This window comes from Bactrocera latifrons, unplaced genomic scaffold, assembly GCF_001853355.1.
Source record: "Bactrocera latifrons isolate USDA-ARS-PBARC rearing strain unplaced genomic scaffold, ASM185335v1 scaffold_300, whole genome shotgun sequence".
NCBI classification, from domain to species: domain Eukaryota; kingdom Metazoa; phylum Arthropoda; class Insecta; order Diptera; family Tephritidae; genus Bactrocera; species Bactrocera latifrons.
The window spans coordinates 265,754-290,630 of NW_017536631.1; the positions used below are offsets into that span (position 1 = coordinate 265,754).

Below are 24,877 nucleotides of genomic sequence, written 5' to 3' on the forward strand. Positions count from 1 at the left end.
ATTCAAAATTTAATTATAATGACACTATTATGTAATTATGAATTTGGAATATTAGTGATGCTATAGTACCTAATTCTCATCTCCCATTTCTTTTATTTGGAAATGTATAATGTAGCGTTTGAACACACCAATAATTTTGAGGAACGATTCCGAATTGACTCCTTGACCGAATAAAACTCCGGATCCATTCCAATTATGTAGACCCAACTGTCGGAGGGAATGGGAAATATATACGGTTTTTTGAACCAATAACTTTTGTATTTAATTTTCTTAAATCGTTAATTTTTTTGTTTTTGTTCCATACAACAGAATGCTTGAAGAAATATGGTTCTTAAACAATTAACAATAGTTGGAAATTTTAACATTACACATAAGGGTAATTTTTATTTCGAATAATATAGACATGTAATTATTGATATGACCCTGGCATATCTTTATTGTAAGCTTGGATGTATGCCTCATGTAATTTTTGAACGAAATCGGTGTCATTTTGAATTAGAAAGTTAAACGCTTGTATTAATTGGGACTGCGTAAGAGGTTCTTTCCTAAGCGAACTTTTGTCTATATCTGATGGTTTGTCAAACATAGTGGGTAGCAACAAAGCTGGCTTTGTCGTCTTTGGAGGTTCTTTAACAAGAAGCTGGCGAAGACGTTCTTCTTCTGTAACTACTAAAGGAGCAGAAGAGCTTTGTAGCTTTACAGTCTGTTGACTTTCTATTCCCGGGAGGAAATCCAAATTCACTGCTGGAGTGCCTTGATTGTTCGATTTAGACTCTGTCATATCATACTTGCAGTTAGTATCAGATGATTGGGTGTCACCCCTAGGCGTTTTAGCGCGTTGTTGTTTTTCTAATTGTTCAACAGACAAAGAATTTGGTATAGCCCGATGCATAAAAGGCACTTCCGTAGACCGAGGCTTTGCAGCGGCAAAAAATTGTAGTACATTACAGGATGCAATTTTTTGTTGCGTGTTGTATTCCTGCTGAGCTTTCGAGAGCATTTTAAATATATTCACATTTTCATCTCTTATTTGGCTTTTTTCATCACTTTCATTTGAAAAAACTCGTACATCAACTTTTGGTACTAAGCTACCGACAATATTGCCGATGCGATCACACTCTTCACTATTATAAAACCAAAAACCTCTGATCCGTGAACGTTCATTGCGATACAGTAAAAAAGGCGGCTGAGATTGGAGTTCCAACTGGCTTGTGATCGGCTCCACAAAGGAGGTGGTATTAATACGGTTATTTATAAATATACTGTGAAACGGTTGGGCATTCCTGCTGTATATAAAAAAAGCTCCCTCAACATCAGTCTTCTCCCACTCGTTATGGTCTGCATTAAACGTGTAAAATGCAACATGCGACGAAGTATCAACAATATCTTTTGCGTACGGATCAACTTTCTTAATAGCCGCTAAGTTCATGCGCGCCTTACTACTTTCATCGAGACTCATTTTCTTTGCTCTTAAATTTCAATAACACGTAAATACCACAGTATATTAATAATTTTACGTCAACAACGTCAACAAAATCAGCATTCAACAAGGTGTTCTACATAACGAATTTAATTGAAAGGAAGTGTTCGGAAAGAATTGTATAGCACAGGGTGCTCCACAGTAATCTTATATAAGTGGAAATTCTGAATGATAAGGCTGTCGAACAAATAACAACCAATATAAAATTGTTTACATCTTTATATGTTTTTATTATTTTATGTTCATCTTCAAAAGAGTATATTCACTGAACTTTACGGGGCATCTCGACAGGACAAAATCTATGTCTTACTAACTGTATTGCCGTGCCTATTGCCAGTGGAGAGTCCACATTGCTTATTGCTTACAATATATGGAATACTAATTAGTTTGCCATATATTATAAACAATAAGCTGTCACTTAACAGCACTGTTTTCATTTCTATGAAAATTTCAAAGAGGCAAAATATCCCATTTGCGAGTATTAAGACTGTTGTGTTATATTATAAAAATAAAGTATATTTTCAAAATAACATTTTTCCAAAAAATTAATATTTAGTTTAATATAGTTAATTTACAGAAAAATTATGTAAATTGGGATAACAAGTGTCCACATACAGATTTGGCAATGGCAATAGCAATATATTTGACAGTTAGACATAAATTTTATCCTGTGGGGATGCCCCGTAAGAATACTACTCAAACGAGAATGACATATTTTGGGATCGCGACATATATGACGTCATAGAAGGAAAGAAAGAACGGTAAAAATCAAAGGAAGAAATCAGTATTGTATTTATTAAAAAAATTAGTATAATAAATCATTATTTTTTAAAATGAAGGGGGATAGAAACGTGTTTGAAACAATTATAGTGGAACTCAACCATTGAAAAGGAGTTATCTCAATTTTAACTTCTATTTGGATAGCAATATCAAATCGTTTTAATTTAAAATTAGGTTGGCGATAAATAAAAAATATTTATTAAATGTTCTTGATATATTCCTGGTAGAAGTTATGCAACAACTTTACTGAGCATTCAGTAGTACCTTATAAATTGTGTGTTGCTCATACGACGTGGCACTTTATGAATGTCCATTTGATGAATAACTTCAACTGCGTATAACTCTTACTTCCTATCTCCAAAGCAAATAAACTTCCAACTATGAAAAGATCATTATACAAAATTTAGTGCTCTGCAAAAAAGTGTTATTGGTTTTTTCCATAAAAACCCTTGTACATTAATAAAAAAAAACACTTCATGCGTTTAACTTTTAAAGCAATGTTAAAAAAAAAAATCAGTCTCTTTTTGTGCAGCATAGTATCCTGTTTTCAAAGTTATAGGTCTAAGGTTTAATGCAAGAGATAAAAACCTCATATTAATTACAAAGGAAAATTATGATGACTTAGGAACCCATTGCACTTAGGAAATTTCTTTTTAAATTGAAAAATTGAAATTTTAAGAGGCTCCAGCAAAAAGAAATTGTCTTTGGAAATAACGGATACCTCTGAATGCCATTTTTCTTTCACTCCACGGTCCGCAAAGGTCCCGATTTAATTATGAATTTACATTTTCTATACATTTCATACACACCTATACATATATACACACTTATGCAAAATTTTAAATATGTGTAAATATTTCCTTACAAAATTTTGATGGATGGAAATTAGGCGCAATCGATCTAAAATAGTTTATTTAATATATCAGAGATAGTAAATCATCAATTTTGATTTAAACTTCCGAAACGACATTAATTTATTTTTCTTCTACTATGAAAAGAAAATATAGCTTTTTTTAATTATAAACTTTTTTGCAAAGCAATGCTTTTATTTGTAGCTCTAGTATTCAATGTAGCATATAGGATGCTTATGTATGTAGACAAAACTTTGGTTATTTACAGAATAGAGTATTTAATGTTACTTTATATTTTTTGTAGACATCATTGAACACTAATCTAACATTGATAACACATTTTTATATGTTTTATTTTTAGCAGGTGTCTCACTTTTATGTATAGTATACATTGTATACCCTATAAGTGTATCTAAAATTTTAAATGGTCCAAAACAATCTAGAGCATTAAATCAATTGATTCAGAGTGCTGAAAGAGGCGGAAGTCTTGTCGATTTCATCAAAATTTTTTTTTATCTTGTTGCTATTCCAACTGTCTTCCTCTAGAAAAGGCACATTTTCGTGTGTAGCATACATGTACCACAAGAGTTTTTTAAAATCACATTTCGGTGGCACGCATCTGTTTTGTATGATAGGCAAAATATTTTCGAAAGAGTTTGATAAGAGGCATCGCCGGATCCTGTTGTCCAAATCCATAAGCATCCTAAGTTATTAAAAAATGGGACTTTTTATTAATTTATTGAAAATCAATATACTATAACGGAACTAAATTATTTTTAATTTTAATTTTAATAAAAACTTGCCATGGTGAGTGGATAATTAGAAATTAATTAGAATTTTTGTCATTTGCTGTTAGCAATCTTTTGTAATTTTAAAAATTAACACTGGAAGTCTTCCACTTGGCAAACGGTGTTCATTCACCATAGCGGTTTTGAATATTCATAGTAAATTTGCAAAATTTTATAATATATGTAGTTAACATTAAAACTTACCAATATTGGTTATATTATTTGTATTTTTGTACATTAAATATTCGGAATCAATTTTTAGATATTCCCATATCCTATGATAGTTATTGGATATATATACTATACATTTATAAACAAGCCATTATTRAAGAAAAGTCATCTTCTTTTGTTATAACTTACAAAAAAGTTCTGAACATAGAAAATGCGCACAAAAATATTTACGTTGTGTTATTATAAGCAACGATTAGTATTTATTGCATAAATAACGTACACATACATATACAAATCCCATATATGAGAAATAACCATTAAAATGTGTCACTACTTCAAAGTTTACAAATTTACCTTACGTATCCGTATATATTGTCCAGATTCATGTCTTTAAAGTCAGCTTTGTAGAGAAAAAACATTAACATTATTGGTAAGTGCATGCACTTATGAACAAATAAATTTTACAGACAAACTTATTCCCAGCATTTCTTAAGATATAAAATTAATTAAATATTTATTTAAAAGCCGAAATTTTCGCTTCTTTTTATTAAATGTCCACCACCAATACTATCTAAAGTTCTCTTGGGATGGGAGTCGAATTTTTCATAGTTCACTCTGTCAATATTTCTAAGTCGAAGAAGTACAGCCAGTGCTTTTCTTGAAATACTTAAGTAATTACGGCAATTGAATTTCGTATAGTTATCTTCGTCTGGTAATGTCAAAAGTAGATAAATTAGTTGCCCAAATAAATTGAAGTTGTCTGTTCGATAGTCGTGGTCGTTGCACAGTTCATCTAAGAGTGGAGAAAACTTTCTATTAAAATGAAGTAAATCGAATCCATAAAATTCAATGAAACGCATTTTTAATGAAAATTAATTATAAATTTTTTTATAAAATAACTCGTTAATAATCATGATATATGCTTCAAGATTACGTAGCTTTTAGTACTGAGCCAATTACCTTTCAAAGCCGGATAATTATCATTATACGTTGTTGAGACCTATAATAAAAATAATATGTTATTAAAACGGTTACAATTCACTGAATGATATGTTATTGCAATGGATCTATACATATGTATATTACAATATAATCTCTTAAGAAACAACTAAACAACTTTAATACCAAAGTTTGCATTGCGCCCAAGCCAAAAGGTTGTTAAACCACAAGGCTGTGATGTCTTCAGATAAAATTTAGTAAATTTCTTATATATTGCACAATTTACATTAATACTAATTTTCTGAGTAATGTTAATATACCACAAATGTCGTATAAGAGTGGTACATGTAGAACTTAAATTAAAAACTTTACGAATAAGAACTATTAACAAATTTTTGAGTATAGTGTGGACTACTAAATAAATTTATTGCTTACCTTTGATGGCATAGCCATTGTAGCTACAACACAAACGGCTAAGGATAATATGGAAATAATTTTCATTGTAGTAAAATATAAAATATTTATTGTTACGAATTTGTAGTCCCAACTCTTCTTACTTTTCAACTTTAACTGTCTGTTAGCTGTATTCTCCTGTCTTATTTATACCGGAATATTCATTTCTAAATAAAGGGTGTCATCTAATATATTTGAAAGAATAAAGTGTCAGAGCTGAGACTTGGAGGAGATTATATATTAACTACTTCCTGACCTTAACAACATTCTATACCATGGTACGCTACATTTTTTTCATTTATGACAAGATTGCTGATATTTAAAAACAAATATTTGAATGTAAATATGTTAGAAATATGTTTCACTTCTATTTGTTTATGAGTTTATTCTTATTTAAACATTTTTTATAGGGAAGTTCTTTCTAGTAACAAGTTCTCTTTTAACATTTTTTTTGCTAAAAAGATTTGATAATTTACCCTGTATTATTAACTTTTATTTACATACATATCTATTGCTATGGTAACCAACGGCTTGAAGCTAAGTTCTTTTGGTTGAATTTATATGTACACACTCTAATGATAACAGTATGTAGTTATGATACCACAAATTATACAACCATATGTTAAAAAACTAAATATAAAATATATTACAGTTTTATCAACTATACGTACAAATGCATCTAAAATATGTGTAAATCTAAATTAACTTCCTTCCAGCATACATATGTACGCCTATATATAAAAATTTATAAATATTTATGTATATAAATTATAATTAAATCTTACTTCATATTTTGGAATGCTCACAGGAAATCTATATTTTATCTCTTGAGTAGAACCAGGGTTGTGGACAAAATGGTAGTAAAACCTTATGTAAGAAATCTTATGTAACATATTCATTCTGTACCCAGCAAGCTAAATAAATCGTAAGAAAATGTGTGGAACTAACTCATTAACCGCATGGGTAAGGAGGTGATGAAAGATCGCACGTACTCAAGAATTTCGTTCAAATGACACATTTTTATTATATAGGATTTCAAGACTTAAAGACTAATAAAGGAATACATATAATTAAATAAGGTCACAGTTTATAAAGTGGAACTAAAAAAAACCATAATGCTGAGATCTACAAGTAATTGAATGAAACCAAGGATATAAAATAATCCCCAGGTGTGGTGTAATTGCATTTAACTTGAAATTCGTTTATGAAAATATTTAAAATTTTACGAAGCGAACCCTGTGTTCAAATCGAAGGTGAGGATTTTACAGAAGGTTCTCTCTCCTATACTTTGCATTAATTGATTATTTTATAAACGCTTAAATTTCATTTAAAATATGGTATATCCAATAAAATACTAAATAAATCAAAGTTTTGTATTCGATTTCCATAACACATGTCGGGGAACGTCTGACTTTCACACCTAAGCAATTATTATTTTCGGATAAGAGATGTGATGGCTTGTGAGATTATAAGTTGTACTAACTTCCATGTTACAGAAACATCAGCGATATAAAGAAAATATTGTTCCCCTAAGTCTTGAGTCTGAATCTCCATAGTACCACATATACTTTATATAAAGTTTGTACTCAGACAGATTAATCCCGTATCCGCGATCACTGAAATGAAATTTATCGGCTATTAAGTTACAGTTTGAAAATTTGAAACTTTTCATTTCACCTAGTATGCAGTACCACAATATCCGATGATTTTTTACAACCAGTACTTATAAGCAAATATCTTTTATTAAACCAGTTAAATAGTTGTAACGAAACATATGTATATGTACATATTTTATACAAATTTTTATCAATGCATTCAAGGTGAATGGATACGTATGCATGAAAATAGTTCAGCGAATTTGTGAAGATGGTTTCCGCGTCCTGGGTTAATCTAGAAGCCAATATTTCTCTAACAAGCTTGGTGACCTCATATAATGTAAAATAGATCCAGTACATTTTACTATCCAATGTTATTTTAACACTGTTGTTAAAATTCGTTGTCTTCATGATATCGTCTAAAAGGTAGAAATGACGACATGCAAGCTGCTTCATATTTTTTCCATCCTAATGTTTTATTTATTTTTACTTTATATAATATTATATTACAATGCTATTCAAGGTTGGCCCTCCTTTCTGGAAAGGAGACGACACCCACTATCATTTACACATACGTACATAATTCAGATAGAACAATTTCTTTTTTCAACAGATTACATTGTGGGGTTATTCTAGACTGGACATCAAAATTTTAGACACTTTGCTACCCATGTAATGATCTAAACCAAACAAATTGAAAAAATTCTTCATCAGTAAAGATCTCGCAACCGGATTGACCTTTGTCAAAAAAAATCGTAAAATGAAGTCAACTTGAAAAAAAACTTCCGATAGAGAGACATATACCAAATTTCATATGAATCGATTAAATATAACTCGTGTATCATATCAACCACCTTAAAAAAAGTAGTTTCAAGAAAAATGTATTTAAAGTTTTACATTAACCTTTACCGGTCCAGTTGTCACGACACTAAAACGGCTTTAACTTCCGAAATTATTTGAATTTTGAAAAATAATTAAAATATATTTTTGAATATCTACACTATCGAAATATGAAAAAGAACTTTAATTAGACATATTAACCACTCATATAGGGTGAGCAAGGGTAATCGGGTATGTTCGAAAATGTTCGCTTTTTCGTTTATCAGCTAACGAGATGCATTATAGTTTTGACGGCGCTTCCATTATCACACATTTCAGAAAAGTAATATTACATTTAATAGTGGTTTCCATACAGTTGGAGGTAAAATCAGCAGGAATAAACGAATCTGTGCAAATTTTCACGTCTTTCCGTGTTGTGGTTCGCAGAGTACATATCGAAATAGCTTTTAATTTATATATATCTACATATATAGAAATTGAATTATTTTTATTGATTATGATTCGCTACGTCATATTTTTTTATATTTACATTCAAATGTTGTGCCCATTAGATTATTTTATATTTGAAATCCTTCTCCTGAAAACTTATGAAAGGTGATGTTACGTTATTTTGCGTTTCAGATGAGGATAATCATATAAGATATACAAATGTAAATATAGTATGTTCTTAACAGATTTGTAAATCAGTGTCATTCTGATCTTTATTTACTAACCACTCGAAACTCGGTCAGTCGCTGAATCCACGTATTTTTCGCAGGCATGTAGTAACCAGTAGCCAACATCACTTTGTTATACTCATCGAATCCGAAAAAGTTAAAGAAATATTTTAGTAAGAGAATTATTTATTTATTGTTGTGGCAAAAAATAATAATATGGCTGGGATTTAGAATAGCATCCCCGGATTTCGGGAATAAAATCAATATCACTGGAAAGGTGACGTTCTCCAGATCACGAAAATATATATATGTATATATAGTTGCCGCTAACTTATCGTTTTAAACATATTTCCATTTAAAGTTGAAAAATTGACAACTTTTACATTGATAATTAGTATATTGTGAATAACTTTTTCTCTTATATTATGCTCTTTTCACTTACTAACACTTCACTATAACGTGTCTGTATATTAATTTTTTTAATATTTGTTGTAAATAGATAGATATTTGTTGTAATAAAATAATTAAAATAAAGCTTTATTTACAACAAATATTAAAAAAATTAATATACAGAAACGTTATAGTGAAGTGTTAGTAATTGAAATGTGCATAATATAAGTGAAAAAGTTATTCACAATATACAAATTATCAATGTAAAAGTTGTCAATTTTTCAACTTTAAATTCAAATACCTTTAAAACTATAAGTCAGCGGCAATTATATATATATATTTTCGTGATCTGGATAACGTCACCTTTCCAATGATTCCAATTTTATGCCCGAAATCCGGGAATGCTATTCTAAGTTTTACCCAATAATATTTCCAGTATTTCAGTGATAGATAACCCAAGATGGCAAACAGAGAAACAAACACATAGATTTGGTTTTCGTTAAGTTCTAACATTGTAAAAACCAAAGATGCCCTAAAAACCCGCCAACGCTCGCAGATTTTCGTAAAATATTTTAATTAGCCGTCCCTTAGATGTTTAAGCAACAATGGATATTATTAATAGATTTCTATCAAACCCAAAGCTAGTTGTAAACTATTCAACTAATAAATAAGTAAAATCACTGCTTATGTGTTATTTAAATTTCCAAAATATTTATTTGCTCTATTTTCTTGGTTGATTCCGAGCCATATCCTTAGGGAAAGTTCGTACAGGTGGAGTGCGAATACGACGAGCTTCTTTGGATCTATTCCTTACAACCTTTGAATGTATAGCACATGACACACAATAATGCAGCTTTGCGTACAGCTTTGGCAAAATATATGCTAAGGAATAAATTGGTATTAAAAACAAACTGACAATAATTAGATCAACTTACTTTCCCAGATTGAAGCTTCAGAAATGTCTCTCACTGCAGCGGCTTCTACAATATTACGAATGACGAACTTTTTAATGGCTTTATCCTTGGGAACACAACGTGCACAATTGGTACAGCGCACCGGCTTCACGTGGCCCCGATTATGCTTGCAACGACCTCCGTTACGGCGTTTCTTTGTCTGATCAATAAATAAAAATTATACATCTTTAGTACGGTATGGAAACATATTTAAGTAATGTTTCTAAGACATTGTTTTAGTTCAAGTTATGAAGTAGTGACGCAAATTTTGGGACACTAAACAATATGATGAATTACATTCTTAATAATACTTTCCCAAGAACGGTATAATTGAGAAATAAAAGTTTCAATGAAAATGTTACGCACCATTTTATTAGCACTTGTCTTCGTTCAACAGGAAGTAGAGAAAGGAAAGACATAAACGATGCTAACTTGGTTGTTGTTCTATTTTTGACTCAACAAGCACATGCATACTAAATAGTGCATACTTCTTCGTTTATACCAACAGACCTTAAATATTTTTCGTATTACATTTCAATTATTACATCCGAAGATTTATCTACGATTTTCCTCACACAATCGATTAAACATGACAAATAATATAAAATTTAAAAATTAATTGAATCCTTCAACCACGATTTAACTTTCAAGTTTTCCAATATTATTGGTTTTTGTCTAGATTCATAAAAAGTTCAATTGAAACAAAATACATAAAATAAACACGGTTGTATCTCTTTCTATATATATAACCCTATTGGTATCCGCTTGTGTTCGCATACACCTTGCACTAAACAAACCAGTTTTGATGCTTACGAACTGTCGCACATTTGTTTTACAAATTTACAAAAACTAAAATACTACGATTTATTTTTAATATGGATAATTAGACAGTAGATAATGCACTCAACTGCAACAATGTTTTTTGTTTACATTATTAGCTGAAAATATCGGGAAATTWTCAATTCTCTTTTCATCCAATGAACACTTCTACGCGCCACGAGGCAGACTCGTGATAATCATTTAGGCACAGAAATTGTACCACGAGTCAGACTCTGATTATCATGAGTTGGGCACAAAAATTGTACCACAAGTCACGCTCGTGGAAATACGTCAAGGGGTTAATAATTCCAATATTACATAACTACTGGGCAATGCCCTAAATGCAATATTAAATTATGTACCTATTAATCCTATTAGTTTTCGCGTGAAAAAATTTTGCTTGATTTCGTATTTCTTTTTTTTTTTATAAAATATCAATTCATTATCTTTTATATATCCTCTGGAAAACTAATAACTTCTAATATGTAACATCCTGTAAAATATTTTCACAATTATGAAGTATAAAACAAAACAGAATTTTAGAAGTTGAGTACAAACCAACTCAAAGCAATGTGAACATAACATAATGAATTTACACAAAGGTTAAGATTATATTTACATATCTCTAGTAGTATAAATCGACTTAATGCTGAATATGAAATTATTCCCCATTCTTATTTCCACAATGTTTAATATATAACAACGAGGAGGAAAATTATAAGCAATGGTTAATCATTGAAATAAAATATAAAATTGAATTAAGTGAGTGATGTGTATCCGTATATTACTTTATACTTATGTAAGAGAGATTTCTAATCACAGTTTATATCGCTTCTCTTAATAGCTAACTGCAGAAGACCCAACAGCATCCCGAATTTTCAATGGCATTGACATTTTTTCCGCACGTTTTAAATTGCATAAAACGGCGACCGTTGCAAAGAATAAGTTACCATCAATGCTCACGCCTGTTATATACATTGAACAACAATTCCTATAGAAGATGGTGTCAAATTTTCAAATTGGGCACCTATATTTTGGATTCTAATTRCCAAACTAAACGGCAAATCCATAATAATAATGTACATTCAAAAAACACAAAACAACCTAGATTAGAAGATCTAGATCGTGCTTTCAGAGTTCTACAAGAAACTTTGCCTAAATTATTTATAGAACCACTAGATTATTCGATTTACAGCCCTAATTTGGTATTTGAAAACAATATTACCGGCAAACAAACAATTGGATTGTACCATTACGTGAAACAAATCGCACTTTTGAGAACAGTAGGGCATCTAAAATATGCTTACGTCAAGTTTGAAGTGCTTAAAATTACAAAACATACTGAAGATTATACTGTAAAAATTAGATGGCGAATTCGTGGTATATCTGGACTAAAAGTTATGCTTTCGTTTTGGAAATATAAACTTTGGCAAATTAAAGAAATTTTTGACGAGCAGGAGTCATGGTATGATGGATTTTCCGTTTGTTATTTAGGACCCGATGGACTTATACATAAACATGTTGTAGATAGAGTAATGCCAGATGAAAATAAAGAAATAGTTGAACCGGAATCCGGGCAGAGCTTGCCGACGGGATCCGTAGTTGTTTCATCGCCAAAGTGATAAAATTAGCTATTTGCAGAGTAGCAAATTCTTTTATTATTTATTAAAGCTGTTATCAATTGAAGAAAGTAAATAAACACAAATCGTTTGTGTAATTCTATAAGAAAAGTTTTTTTCCTATGTACACTATTATATTATTATATATATTTATTTTTCCCGCTTATAAGTTTCTGAAATTAATGTTAAATTAATCATTACATATCCTCAGTCATAAACATTTAAAAATATTCATTTTGAATTCACAGTTTTGCAAAAACATTCAATATCAGAACAATGATTTTGCTTTTGATGTATAAGTCAACAAATTTTCAAAACAGTGATTCTTTCGATCCCCCTTTCGATTCTTTCTCTACATTCACTGATAATCGACTTTAGCGCCTATGTAGACGATAAATGTTATCTTATTATGGTTAACCCCCTCAAACCCAAGTATCGGTTAATTACCCAACAGCTCTACAAGAGAGTTTTGACAGGATTGATAAATCTAACTAAATTCTTGTGTACGTATAGCCAATGGACATTGCTTATTACTTACAGTTATGTAAATGTTTATGCGAGCAACTCTATAGAAAGATTTACAGCGACAACATGTACAAAGTTTCCGTCGGTAATCACAATAATATTTTTCGACGATTACAATCGATAACTTTAATTATAAATATGCACYTTAGTGAACGCACTGCAGACATGCAGCTATTCAAAATCGATCATGATGAACTCTAGAGGATTGTCTCTTTCTGGGTGGTGTTAAGCAAGTGGTAGCTAGTGAGAATGAAAATAAGCACGGCCCTATGGCCCTAATGTTTATAAATGAAGATGGGGATTTATATATTTCTTGGCAACTCTATTATTTTCCAGTGTATTCGGGTTGCATTATGTGCGTCATTTCATAAATTTTCCATACCGTCAAATTGTTGTGATTTCAGCAAATTTATTCGTGAACCGTAGCTAAGTGAATTGTACTTACTCGAGAAATGATTGCATGAACGTAAATGGGAAAGAAAACAAAAACTTAGTATGAGTTTTAAAACAGAAAACTCGGATTCTGTCGGTAAATATATTTGAGGAAAAATTCAGAATACTTTTTGTTGAGCATATTTAGGCAATTGTTGTGCTATATATGGACTATGTACAATCGGGAGAAAAAAAAAATAATTTATTGCAATTTTCCGGTTACAATGCTTTAACTTTAATATTATTTACATATCCAATTAACCTTGTAATGGTTGTTCATCTGAAAAGATATGAATAAAATATATTTGCAATTAGGAGACACAGTTTTAAATAATGAAGTATTGTAATTTACATATGTATATAGTATTCGACAATATCTGTTTTACCAAGCAAATATGTATATTCCTAGATCTATTTTAAGTTATGCATGTTGGTAATGACAATGTTAATATTATTGTACCAAATAATATCAAATTGTTATTAATTTATTCTTTAAGGCATTTGCATACAATAAAAAATATGCATATTCATTATTGGATTTAATATTTGAATGTATCTTATTTTTAAAAAGTGCACAGCGGCAATAGATTTGCTAAGAGATTGAAAATATTAGAATCGTTAATATTTCAAAAAGGAGTAACCAATGGATTGTTGACAGCAAAAACTTATTTACAAGAAAAAACCGATATACTTTCAAATATTGATGGTAAAGCTGTTTCAATTGAAACACTGTTAGACGCTCTGCTTGTTTTATACGATGAATGCTGCAACTCATCATTGAGAAGAGAGAAAACGTTGGCTGATTTTATAAAGTTGGGTAAGTGGAGTTGTATATATTGGCTTATGCCCAATCAAATTACCTTCTTTATATATATTGTTATCTTGATATAGAAAACATACATTTCTTACATTTAAAAAATTGTTTATACCGAAAGTACTAATTAATATGGATATATATCTCTGTATTATCATTATGTCACATCTTGTTTTTTTTAAACATAATGCATGTTGGATAAGGTTTTGAACTTGTTATTTTTCAATTAGTGAAAAATGCATTTATAATTATATACACTATATATCAAAAATTAGATACATATACACTTATTACAATTATTTGTACTTATAAACAATTTGTTATAGTAAAACCAGTGGCTACATTGTTTAAACAACTACGTTTATCTAGAGATGATTTTGAAACAATTAAAATTATTGGGCGTGGCGCTTTCGGGGAAGTATGTGTTGTTCGAATGCTTGCAACGCACCAGATATTCGCAATGAAAACATTAAACAAATGGGAAATGCTTAAACGTGCGGAAACAGCGTGTTTCCGAGAAGAACGCGATGTTTTAGTGTACGGTGATAGACAATGGATAACAAATTTGCATTATGCTTTTCAGGATGATAGCAATTTGGTAATTATGAATCTAAGGATATGGAATTGTGTAATATTGTAAGGGTTGACAATAATGTTTTTTTTGTTTTTTATATAAATTGAACAGTATCTTGTAATGGATTATTACTGTGGTGGAGATTTGTTAACACTTTTAAGCAAATTTGAAGATCGGTTGCCCGAGGATATGGCGAAATTTTATATTGCTGAGACAATTTTGGCGATAGATAGCATACATAAACTCCAATATGTACACCGTGACATAAAACCAGATAATTTGGTGCTCGACATGAAAGGACACATACGGTTAGCTGATTTCGGATCTTGTTTACGAATCGGGATGGATGGAATGGTCCAATCAAATGTAGCCGTGGGTACCCCGGATTACATTTCTCCTGAAATACTTCGAGCAATGGAAGATGGTCAGGGTAGATACGGAGCTGAATGTGATTGGTGGTCGCTTGGAGTTTGCATGTATGAAATGTTATATGGCGAGACACCATTTTATGCTGAGAGTCTTGTTGAAACATATGGAAAGATAATGAACCATCAAAACTGTTTCGACTTTCCTGCTGAGGACACTCTTGATTATGTTGTATCAGAAGAAGCAAAAGATTTAATGCGGAAGCTCATTTGTGCACCTGAAAATCGGTTAGGTCAAAATGGTACAGATGATTTTAAAAGTCATCCTTGGTTTGCTGGATTAGATTGGGACAATCTTAGATATAGTCAAGCCCCCTATATACCTGAAGTGTCAAGTCCAACTGATACATCAAATTTTGATGTTGATGACACAGATATGCATCTCTCCGACACTGTGCCACCAGGAGCCAATATTGCCTTTTCTGGTCTTCACTTGCCATTCATCGGATTTACTTTTACACAATGTAGCTCTTTGTCTGATTTGGGAAAGGTTGAAATTAATTATTGCCATACATTTGTCGACACAGACAAATCTGTGAATCCAGAAATAATGGATGAAAAATGTAATCTCATTGAAGAAATAAATTGTTTAAAACGGAAAAACTATGAGCTTGAAAACAAATTGAAAAACTTAGAAATTATTGAAAAGGTAACACCCGAAGATTGCAACAATACCGCTTATTTAGCACGCTTGAAAGAATTGGAACAAGAATTGAACGAAGTGAAAAGAGAAAAATGTCTCACATCCAAAGAGTACGGTGAAGCACTGGATAGAATAAAAACTCAAGAATCCGAATTAAATGATGCCATATGCCAACGAAAATTGGCAATGATGGAATACGCAGAAGTTACCGATAAATTATCCGAATTACGTTCTCAAAAACAAAAATTATCACGACAGGTGAGTTTCGTTATAAGTGCKCGGTTTATAAAATTTGAATTTGTTTTTAATGTGATTTGTCCAATTGTTTTATTAAAAATATTTAATAGGTTCGTGATAAAGAGGAAGAGTTGGAATCAGTTATGAAAAAAATAGACAACTTGCGAAATGATCTTCGAAAGGCAGATAAAAATCGACGGGAACTTGAGCTACGAGTTGAAGACGCCATAACTGACATGGCTAAAGAAAAAAAACAAAGAGAACGCTCTGAAGAATATTGTCGCCAGCTACAGTCAGAATTACGAAGCAAAAGTAATACAGATATGAACTCCACTTTCCCAGCAAATGAACCGTTGCGATACGAAATTGAAAGAATTGAAGTACAATATTCGGAAAAACTGAATCAGCAACAAACCCGCTTTAACATTGAGCTATCTGAACTGCGAGAGCAGCTTATGGAATCCGAGAAGAATCGGGACTTTTTAATAATAGAACTTCAAAAAACTCGTGAAAAATGCGACTTAAGTAGATTAGAATCTCAAAACGACACTGTAGATACATTAAGTGAACAGAAAAAAATGTATGAGCAAGAGAAGAGTATATGGGTGGAAGAAAAAAGAAGATTAATATCAGAAATGGAAAATCTCAAAGAATCCATAAGACAATTACAAACAAAGCAAATAGAAGACCAAAATAATTGTGAAGAATTAAGGTACTTTTTATGTAGGCGTATCTTTGTTGCAAATTATATTCATATTCAATATATATTTGGTACATTGGCTTTTTTATTTCAAAAACGATAGGACAAAGCGACAAGCTATAATACAATGGGAACGACAAATGTCCGAAATAATACAATGGGTATCTGATGAAAAGGATGCTCGAAGTTACTTACAAGCCTTAGCAACAAAAATGACTGAGGAGGTTGAATATCTAAAACACTCAGGTAAATATAATTCAAAATATAAGTCAAATTAATCAAAATATTTTTAACATACTAATCTAATTGAAAAAAATGGATCTTCTTAAGAAGTAACTCCACTAATTTCAAAAATTTATTTGCTAATACACCACAAAATGTGCAATTGTATCGTGTATTTCATATTTTCTGGTAAAAAGGCATATCATTCGCTGTATGTTTTAAGAAAAAATTGCCTATAGTTGTCTAATATTCATGGATTATTTAATTTCCTWATATTACATTATATTGTGCTAATTACTGATGCTCTTTGAATATATATGTTGGTATAAGATTGGCAACAATTATTTATATATTTATACTATTTCTATCATTATCCACATTGCTTTCATAAACTAAATTCTGTTATAAAATGTTTTTCTATTTATGTATAGGTTCATTTCAACAAACCTATGAAACGAAGAATTGGCGAAATAGGCGTTCTCAAAAACTTGATAAGATGGAGTTATTAAATTTACAAAGTTCACTTCAGGCTGAGATTCAGGCAAAAACGCTTATTTCGGAAGAACTTAGTAGGACTAGAGCAGAATTAATTGCAACTCAGAAGTATGTGTTTACAATTTATAGTATATAACTAATGTTTATTCTTTACTGGCGTAGTCACCTTTTTTCGCTATTTAGCTATGAACTATGTATGTCAATGTCACCAAATATCTCGTACAGTTCATCGCTCCATCGACTGCAGTACCCGCCGTTGCCAATGATCAAAGGACCATAAATCTTCCGCAAAAATTTTCTCTCGAACACTCCTAAGGCCGACTCATCAGATGATGTCACTATCCATGCCTCCGTATCATAGAGCATACGGGAATGATGAGGAACTTATAAGGTTTGGCTTTGTTCGTCGAGAGTGGATTTCACTTTTCAATTGCCTTTTGAGTCCAAAGTRGCACCTGTTGGCAAGAATGATTCTGCGTAGGATTTCAAGGCTGATATTGTTAATGCTGGATAGACGAATTTAACTACGACTTCAAATTTATGACTGTCAACAGAGACGTGCAAACCAAGTCGTAAATGCGATGACTGTTTGACAGGAGATATTTCGTCTTTTCTCCGTTCACAACCAGACCCATATGCTTCGCTTCCTTATCGTGTCTGGAGAAAGCTGAATTAACGACGTGGTTGTTGAGGCTAATGATATCAAAGCACCGGCGTACGCCAGCAGCTGTACAGTCTTATAGAAGAATATAGCTTCTTTATTTAGTTCTGCAGCTCATATTATTTTCTCCGGTAATAGGTTGAAGAAGTCACACGATTGGGAGTTCCCTTGTCTAAAACCTCGCTTGGTTCCGAACTGCTCGGAGAGTTGAAAAGTTGAGGACAATTGCACATGTTGCACATGTTATAAACCAAGCGACATAAACTGAAACTTAATTATATCTTGTAATTATAACTTATTTATGCTTAAAGTTATTAACATAACAATAGAAACTGTTGTTTCCCAGCACCTATTTTCACTTATGGTACAAATGTTTCAAATATTTATAATAATTATCGTCTAAAATTTGTTATTTTTAGGGATCTACGGGAAAGTCGTAACCGTTGTGATTCTGCCTTATATGAGCTTCATCATAAGGAAAATGAAATCCGTGATATTCAAAAAACATTAGAAACTTCAGAAGGATGTAAGTACGCTTTTCTTTTTTACTGTATATCAAAGTATTTAATATTAAGCGCCTTATCAGTAATAAAGAAAATTGTTATCGAAAGTTCACGGAATGTCTCAAAACTAGTTCACTTATGAATTTAAAATGACATCAGTTTTGAAATATTCGAATATATGATGCTAGAAACAATAAGTTTTAGTAACACTGGAAAAAAGTTGCATATAAAAATTATCATATAAAAAGATTTTCTAGCTTACAGTTATTAATTGATTTGCCTGAAAAACTATCTAAGATATTATTTATATAAATAGATATTACGCTTAGTTCATTTTTTATTGAGTCATATTGACAAATATTTATTCAATATTTATTTTTAATTCATAATTTGTAGATAAATTGTATATACAAGATATGCTAACTAAGTTATTGGATGATAGTATGAAGTTAAGCCCAGTACGAGGGCGAAGAATTGGAAAAAGCATGACAACAGAATTCTGCAGAAACACGCCAATAAATATTCATCAGGGCAAACTCACGGTGCTTGCCGAACCTCTTAATGAGTTAATTACTAATTTGAAAAAAGCAAATGAAAACATAGATACCAACTCAATGACAGGGGCAACTAATATAATAGATGTGTTAAGATTTTCACTGCAAGTTCAACAAGCCCAACAAGAACCAATGCAAGAAAGATCGCAGTTTATTGTTCAAAATCTCCATAGATTTGCAAAAAAAGTTGTACACCGTTGTGGCATATCTTTATGGGTTGGAGTTACATCGTGTTTTGTAGGCATATTTTTATTTTTGTTACGCGATTATAACTTTGCAAATTTGTTTTCAGTTAAAAAATTTTAGGAGCGGACTTTCAGTTAATAAAAAAAGATTGAAACGATCACACAATATTTTATAAGGGGGTTTTAAAYGATAAACTTTAAAACTAAGCTTTCTTTCATTGACTTTCATCGTATTTCTGAAATTTTATTGTGTAATGTTGTTAATCAGTTTTAATTAACAATTGAAATAAAGGAAAACAATAAATAATTAAATTAAATAATACTTGAAATACGTATTACGAAAATTAAGTGTTTGCAGATATGCTATCAAAATCGTTTGTTTATCTTTTAACTAATTGCGTATTTTCAGCATGAAATATTTTTTCAGTTATCATAAATCCAACATAAGTACATATTTGCATTCCTTAAGAGTTTGTTTACTAAAACTAACAAATCAATTTGTGTTAATATCAATAACGGTTGAGTATAACTCAAATTTAAATTAAATAGAGCAGAGCTTATAAAATGATACGTGCTATTATTTCAAGAAGCAGATATGAAAGCTAAGCTTTTATATGAAGTGTGTCCTGGTGTTGTTAATGTAAACCTTCGGTATATATTAGTAAACACTTATTTAAGTTTGTTGGTATACCAGCAATTTAATTTGAACTTGTTCATGAAATAGGGGTTTGAAATTAAGTTTTATTAACAGGAAGTGCTTTTATGGAACCATATAAGTAACGTGGCGTGTATATATGTATGTAAAATTAAGCAGGTTGCAGAAATCATGCATAGTTATACATACGTACATTGAAGCGTATTATACCCATGTGTAAATATGTTAATATTCCTATTAATATAAAAATTGTAATTTAGACATTAAAAACTCGTTAAAATTTACACTTTTGCATTAAATTATATATTTTGCTTATTTTTTCATTGCGTTTTTTATGTTTCATGCTAATAATCCACATTTTTCTCATTTCATGTCGCTTTTTTTGATCCTACAACGATGCGTGTTAAACCGTACGATCCAATTGCCTGGTTTACTGCCTAATAACATAACTAATAAATACATTGATTGCATAATTGTATTTATGTATTGAAATTTACGCTTTTTTAATCTCCGTTTTTATCAACGATTTTGCGATATATAACTGATAATTTTAAACAGTTCTGGAAAGACCTTCTTCGCAAACGTCTTGTAACTATTTCTTTAAGGAATCTACAGGAAATATTGAAATTCCGGATATTGATGCTGATAGCAATATTTCCAGTAATGTTATGGTATGTTTGCTAATAATGTCCATGAGTTTTAGTGATAACTTTAATTTGTTGCATTACAGGGTAGTTCATTTAATAATAATTTGTCACTCGGAAATTTAAAACAAACTCAAAACTCCTCTGCAAATTCAAGTAGTTCGTATGCTATTCGTTATCCGCAAAACTCTAAGCTGGATACATTGTATCCATATTACTTGGTAGAAAAAAAACATTTCTTAACAACAGACTACAAAAATGAGCAAGATAATAGTGATTTGGATGACATTCACGGCCATCATAGTAAGTCAAGCTCTAAAAGCAGCATTAGTGTTAAACCTCTTGATTTGCATCCTACGAATGTAGCAGCTACAAAAGTGCACCAGTTTTTGGTAAGAACTTTCAGCAGCCCAACAAAATGTAACCACTGCACTTCACTGATGGTTGGCCTAACCAGACAAGGTGTTGTATGTGAGTTTTGTGGTTTTGCCTGCCACACTGTTTGTTGTCAGAAAGTTCCTACAATATGCCCTGTGCCAATCGATCAAACGAAGCGGCCGTTGGGCATTGACCCAACTCGAGGGATTGGTACAGCTTATGAGGGATATGTAAAAGTGCCAAAGATGGGTGTTATAAAAAGGGGTTGGGTGCGTCAATTTGTAGTCGTATGCGATTTTAAGTTATTCTTGTACGATATATCAGCGGAAAGAAGTGCTTTGCCCAGTGTGAATGTTTCACAAGTTCTAGATATGAGAGATCCAGAATTTGCTGTTGCCAGTGTTCGAGAGAGTGACGTCATACATGCTACAAAGAAAGATGTGCCATGTATATTTAGGGTAAGTATTTTCGACTTTTTAATTATGATTTTTATAGCGATATAAATAAGTTTCACACGTTATTTAAAAAGTGTGTATTCCCTTCAATATGTTCATGAAATTTTAGATTAAGACTTCCTTGATTGAAGGAGGGTCCACGTGTAATACCCTAATGTTGGCAGACAATGAAACAGAGAAGCGAAAATGGGTAGTTGCCTTAGGTGAATTACATCGTATTCTAAAACGCAATAATCTCCCGAATACAGCAATATTTAAAGTACACGAAATACTAGATAGTTCTCTGACAATAGTGAGGAGTGCATTAAGCTCCGTTATAGTTTATACTGATCAGTTTTTATTGGGAACAGAGGATGGCTTATATTGTATTAATCTAGAAGAATATGGTAAGTATACCATGTATTGAATATTCAAATTACATTCGAATTTTCAAAGATACAGGATGCGGTTATACGTGATAGGACAACATTACTAACATTATATAGATATATCATTTCATATACTATTGTGTTTGCATTGTTATATCAATGTTTTTTGATGTAGATAACTAACGATTATAAATAGGAACTTATATATGTATATAACCCATTTTATTAAGTTTTAGTATCAGGATTGTAAAATAAAACAAGACAAGAATATATAAATTAACATTGTCATATAATTTCATTTCGATTTTCATAGAAATAAATCGCATTGGTGAAAGTAAAAAGATTATTCAAATGTGGTACGTAGAAGAAGAGCACATTCTAGTCATTTTGTGCGGTAAACAAAGGCATATACGCTTACTTCCCATAAGAGCTTTGGAAGTGAGCGACGTGGAGTGGATAAAAGTTTCAGACTCAAAAAATTGTATTGCGGCATGTACCGGCATCATTCGTCGATCTCCGGTCAATGTTTATGCGTTTGTCGTAGCATTGAAGCGTCCAACCAATCAAACACAAGTGGTGGTGTATGAGATAAATCGAAACCATTTAAGGCATCAAAAAATGTGTGAATTCACCGTGGCGTATCCAGTTCAGAGTCTTCAAATTTTGTCAGACATTAGGCTTGTTATCGGTCATCAAAGTGGCTTCACTGCCTATTATTTACAGGGCGAAGCGACGACTACTTGTAAGATGACATCATACATTTTCTAGTTTTTTGCTAATATAAATATTTAATTCGTAGCATTAATACATCCGGAAAATCAATTGTGTGCCTTTTTAAATTATTCTGGCGTGGATGCCGTTCGTGTAATAGAAATACAGTGTCCCGGAGGAATATTCGGAGAATATTTATTGGTGTTTCAAACTTTGGCTATTTACGTGGATCTTCAAGGAAGAAAATCCAGGGATCGAGAAATTACATATCCAGCTAATCCAACTCACATAAGTAACTCAATATTTTTACGATTACATGCTAATATTAATTAATATATTACATCGTTATGTTTAGCTTATGCTTCCCCTTTCTTCACAAAAATTAGGATTATTAGCAAAATGGTTTTATGGTTTACATATTTTATTTTATTTTTATTCTTTTCAGCGTATTTGGATGGACATTTGCTAGTATTTTCGGAAACACATGTAGACATTTTCAACACCCAAACCGCAGATTGGGTGCAGTCAATTGGACTAAAAAGAGCGCAACCGCTAGGACCACAAACAAATTTCGTTTTGACTTATGTTAACGATGCGCCTATTGTTGTATATTTAGCTAACATACACACAAGTATGTTTTTATTATTGCATTGTCCAAGATTTTGTAGGAATTTTATTTACCTTTATTTATAGAGGAACTTATTCACATTGGTTCTGCAGAAAAATCAGGATCTAAAAATCCTCGGCGAAGATTTTCTGTTCGCGAAGTGAACAAGTCATTTAAAAGGTAAATAAAATAATTAAAACAAAACAAAAATTTGGAAAATGTATACATATATTTTAGCCAAACGTCAACTTCTTAACGTATTTACCATATTTGCTTACAAAACATGTTTATATTTAAAGTTAAAAACATTTGAAATTGATTTCTCAATTTAGCACAAGCGACAGGAGATCTAAAATGATATCAGCTCCAACAAACTTTAATCACATTTCACATATGGGACCAGGAGATGGAATTCAAAACCAAAGGCTTTTGGATCTTCCTACTACTATAGAAACAGCTGATCAGATAAGCAATCAATCTTTTATTATACGTCAATCTTCACTTACACCACACGCTACTGCACGCCAAATGATAAATTCACAAAATGGTTAAATATTCATGCTGAATTTAATTTATATTAATAGTTGTTCAATTACAGGAAATCCTCAAAAAGCTCTTACAATTGATCARCAGAGAGCAATTGAATCAGAGCAACATCAAGCACAAGCTCGCTCTCCAAGTCCTGTTTCTAATTTGAGCTCACCAAAGGATTCACCGGACATAAAGTCTTATTTGCCGTTTTAAGGTTTTATAATGTATTATTTTTTGTATTTATTTATTTTATTTTTCATTATAATAAGTTTTACTATTTTTTTAAATAAATATGCTCATACTTATATGTATATTTAAAACATGAGGAATGAATTAATATGAATTTTACACTAAAGTGGTGAATTGATGTAAAATCGATAGAAGATAGTTGGACAGATAGGAAATAATTMTTATGATGCAGTCATTGCTGGCATKGTCTCTAAAGGAATGGAACTTTATTTAAAAGTAGCATATCACAACAGAATTAGGTAGAAGAGAGATTTTGTCTATYCAAAACCGTTTCGGGCCGCAAGATCAAAAGGTTTTTTCGTAATATGAAAACCTTATAATAAAGCTACAAAAATACGTTGTCCGATATTTCATAAATTTTATCTGAGAAGATCTTAGTGATTTATAAATAAATGTAGCAGTCTTGTAATAACGCATCAGCTGATTTAAATCATTCTGGCAATTATAATTATCTAAATAACAGATTTTGACATTTATAATATTTAAAATGTCATTTTCGCAATCATGAAGCAGAGAACGTGTAATATAGAGAAGGTTCAATTGCGGACAGGCGTGTGAACTGTCAAGAGCTAACAAAATCCTATTAGTGGATTTCACCACTTACGGCTGAGAAAGAGAAATTTTAACAGAGATGAGTGAACCGAGCTGAGCATTGAATGAAAATTATGCTCTGAAATATATATTGCTATTACAGATGTATGTTACTCGTTTGCTTATCTTTTTATACGCTTACATGCAATATCATTATTAATGAATTATTATTATTTAATTATTATTAACAATTATCATTGAAAATGCTCAATTTAGCTATTTTTTGTTGCTTCCGTTAAATATTGGTGAAATCCGCTAATAGAAAAGAGTACCCCTGCTTTTGTGGTGAAATCCACTAATAGAAAAGAGTACCCCTCCAAAATATGAAATATGGTAAATTTGGCAACGCGGTGAACCTTCTCTATATTCTCTCTGCTCCCTATC

At 31.2% G+C, this 24,877-nt stretch overlaps 5 protein-coding genes and 1 long non-coding RNA gene across 8 annotated transcripts; 2 read left to right on the forward strand and 4 right to left on the reverse strand.

The window, feature by feature from the left end:
- Positions 1-1,552, reverse strand: LOC108970568 (mRNA-decapping enzyme 1B). The gene has a single exon (XM_018936027.1). The coding sequence runs from the start codon at positions 1,457-1,459 to the stop codon at positions 410-412; it is 1,050 nt and encodes a 349-aa protein (XP_018791572.1). The 5' UTR covers positions 1,460-1,552; the 3' UTR covers positions 1-409.
- A 1,932-nt stretch (positions 1,553-3,484) lies between these two features.
- Positions 3,485-5,567, reverse strand: LOC108970569. 3 transcript variants are annotated; one of them, XM_018936028.1, is made up of 4 exons: positions 5,445-5,567; positions 5,031-5,070; positions 4,425-4,470; positions 3,485-3,814 (listed from the first exon to the last, which is right to left on the reverse strand). In XM_018936028.1, exons 1-4 carry the CDS (start codon positions 5,508-5,510, stop codon positions 3,559-3,561), a joined length of 408 nt encoding a protein of 135 aa, XP_018791573.1. In that variant the 5' UTR covers positions 5,511-5,567; the 3' UTR covers positions 3,485-3,558. The 3 variants fall into 3 exon arrangements, 2 of the variants coding, with proteins under 2 accessions (XP_018791573.1, XP_018791574.1); XR_001993489.1 differs by having other exon boundaries at positions 3,762-3,814; positions 4,425-4,863; XM_018936029.1 differs by lacking the exon at positions 3,485-3,814 and having other exon boundaries at positions 4,293-4,863.
- Positions 5,568-7,508: 1,941 nt separating this feature from the next.
- LOC108970572 lies at positions 7,509-8,765 on the reverse strand. The gene is made up of 3 exons (XR_001993490.1): positions 8,611-8,765; positions 8,427-8,481; positions 7,509-8,358 (listed from the first exon to the last, which is right to left on the reverse strand). It is a non-coding gene; the product is annotated as an uncharacterized LOC108970572 (long non-coding RNA).
- An 862-nt stretch (positions 8,766-9,627) lies between these two features.
- LOC108970571 (40S ribosomal protein S26) lies at positions 9,628-10,369 on the reverse strand. The gene is made up of 3 exons (XM_018936030.1): positions 10,263-10,369; positions 9,879-10,056; positions 9,628-9,825 (listed from the first exon to the last, which is right to left on the reverse strand). The coding sequence occupies exons 1-3, from the start codon at positions 10,263-10,265 to the stop codon at positions 9,665-9,667; spliced, it is 342 nt and encodes a 113-aa protein (XP_018791575.1). The 5' UTR covers positions 10,266-10,369; the 3' UTR covers positions 9,628-9,664.
- A 971-nt stretch (positions 10,370-11,340) lies between these two features.
- Positions 11,341-12,385, forward strand: LOC108970573 (uncharacterized protein C6orf136 homolog). Its single transcript, XM_018936031.1, has 2 exons — positions 11,341-11,477; positions 11,560-12,385. Exon 2 carries the CDS (start codon positions 11,597-11,599, stop codon positions 12,335-12,337), a length of 741 nt encoding a protein of 246 aa, XP_018791576.1. The 5' UTR covers positions 11,341-11,477; positions 11,560-11,596; the 3' UTR covers positions 12,338-12,385.
- A 969-nt stretch (positions 12,386-13,354) lies between these two features.
- Positions 13,355-23,920, forward strand: LOC108970574 (serine/threonine-protein kinase Genghis Khan). The gene is made up of 17 exons (XM_018936032.1): positions 13,355-13,388; positions 13,863-14,108; positions 14,432-14,703; positions 14,791-16,005; positions 16,095-16,696; positions 16,788-16,930; positions 17,338-17,509; positions 18,482-18,588; positions 20,518-20,630; positions 20,690-21,439; positions 21,546-21,822; positions 22,118-22,546; positions 22,604-22,807; positions 22,961-23,146; positions 23,209-23,302; positions 23,455-23,669; positions 23,721-23,920. Exons 1-17 carry the CDS (start codon positions 13,355-13,357, stop codon positions 23,864-23,866), a joined length of 5,205 nt encoding a protein of 1,734 aa, XP_018791577.1. The 3' UTR covers positions 23,867-23,920.
- The last annotated feature ends 957 nt before the right edge of the window (positions 23,921-24,877 follow it).

What these genes read in the sequence shown, in the direction of transcription:
- LOC108970569 (XM_018936028.1), bottom strand. Translation starts at nt 5,510, where the DNA reads ATGAAAATTATTTCCATATTATCCTTAGCCGTTTGTGTTGTAGCTACA. An exon ending in TAATTATCCGGCTTTGAAAG is followed by an intron (nt 4,471 to 5,030) that starts GTAATTGGCTCA and finishes TTCTCTACAAAG; the next exon opens with CTGACTTTAAAGACATGAAT. An exon ending in AATATATACGGATACGTAAG is followed by an intron (nt 3,815 to 4,424) that starts GTAAATTTGTAA and finishes TTAATAACTTAG; the next exon opens with GATGCTTATGGATTTGGACA.
- LOC108970568 (XM_018936027.1), bottom strand. Translation starts at nt 1,459, where the DNA reads ATGAGTCTCGATGAAAGTAGTAAGGCGCGCATGAACTTAGCGGCTATT.
- LOC108970571 (XM_018936030.1), bottom strand. An exon ending in TGAAGCTTCAATCTGGGAAA is followed by an intron (nt 9,826 to 9,878) that starts GTAAGTTGATCT and finishes TTTATTCCTTAG; the next exon opens with CATATATTTTGCCAAAGCTG.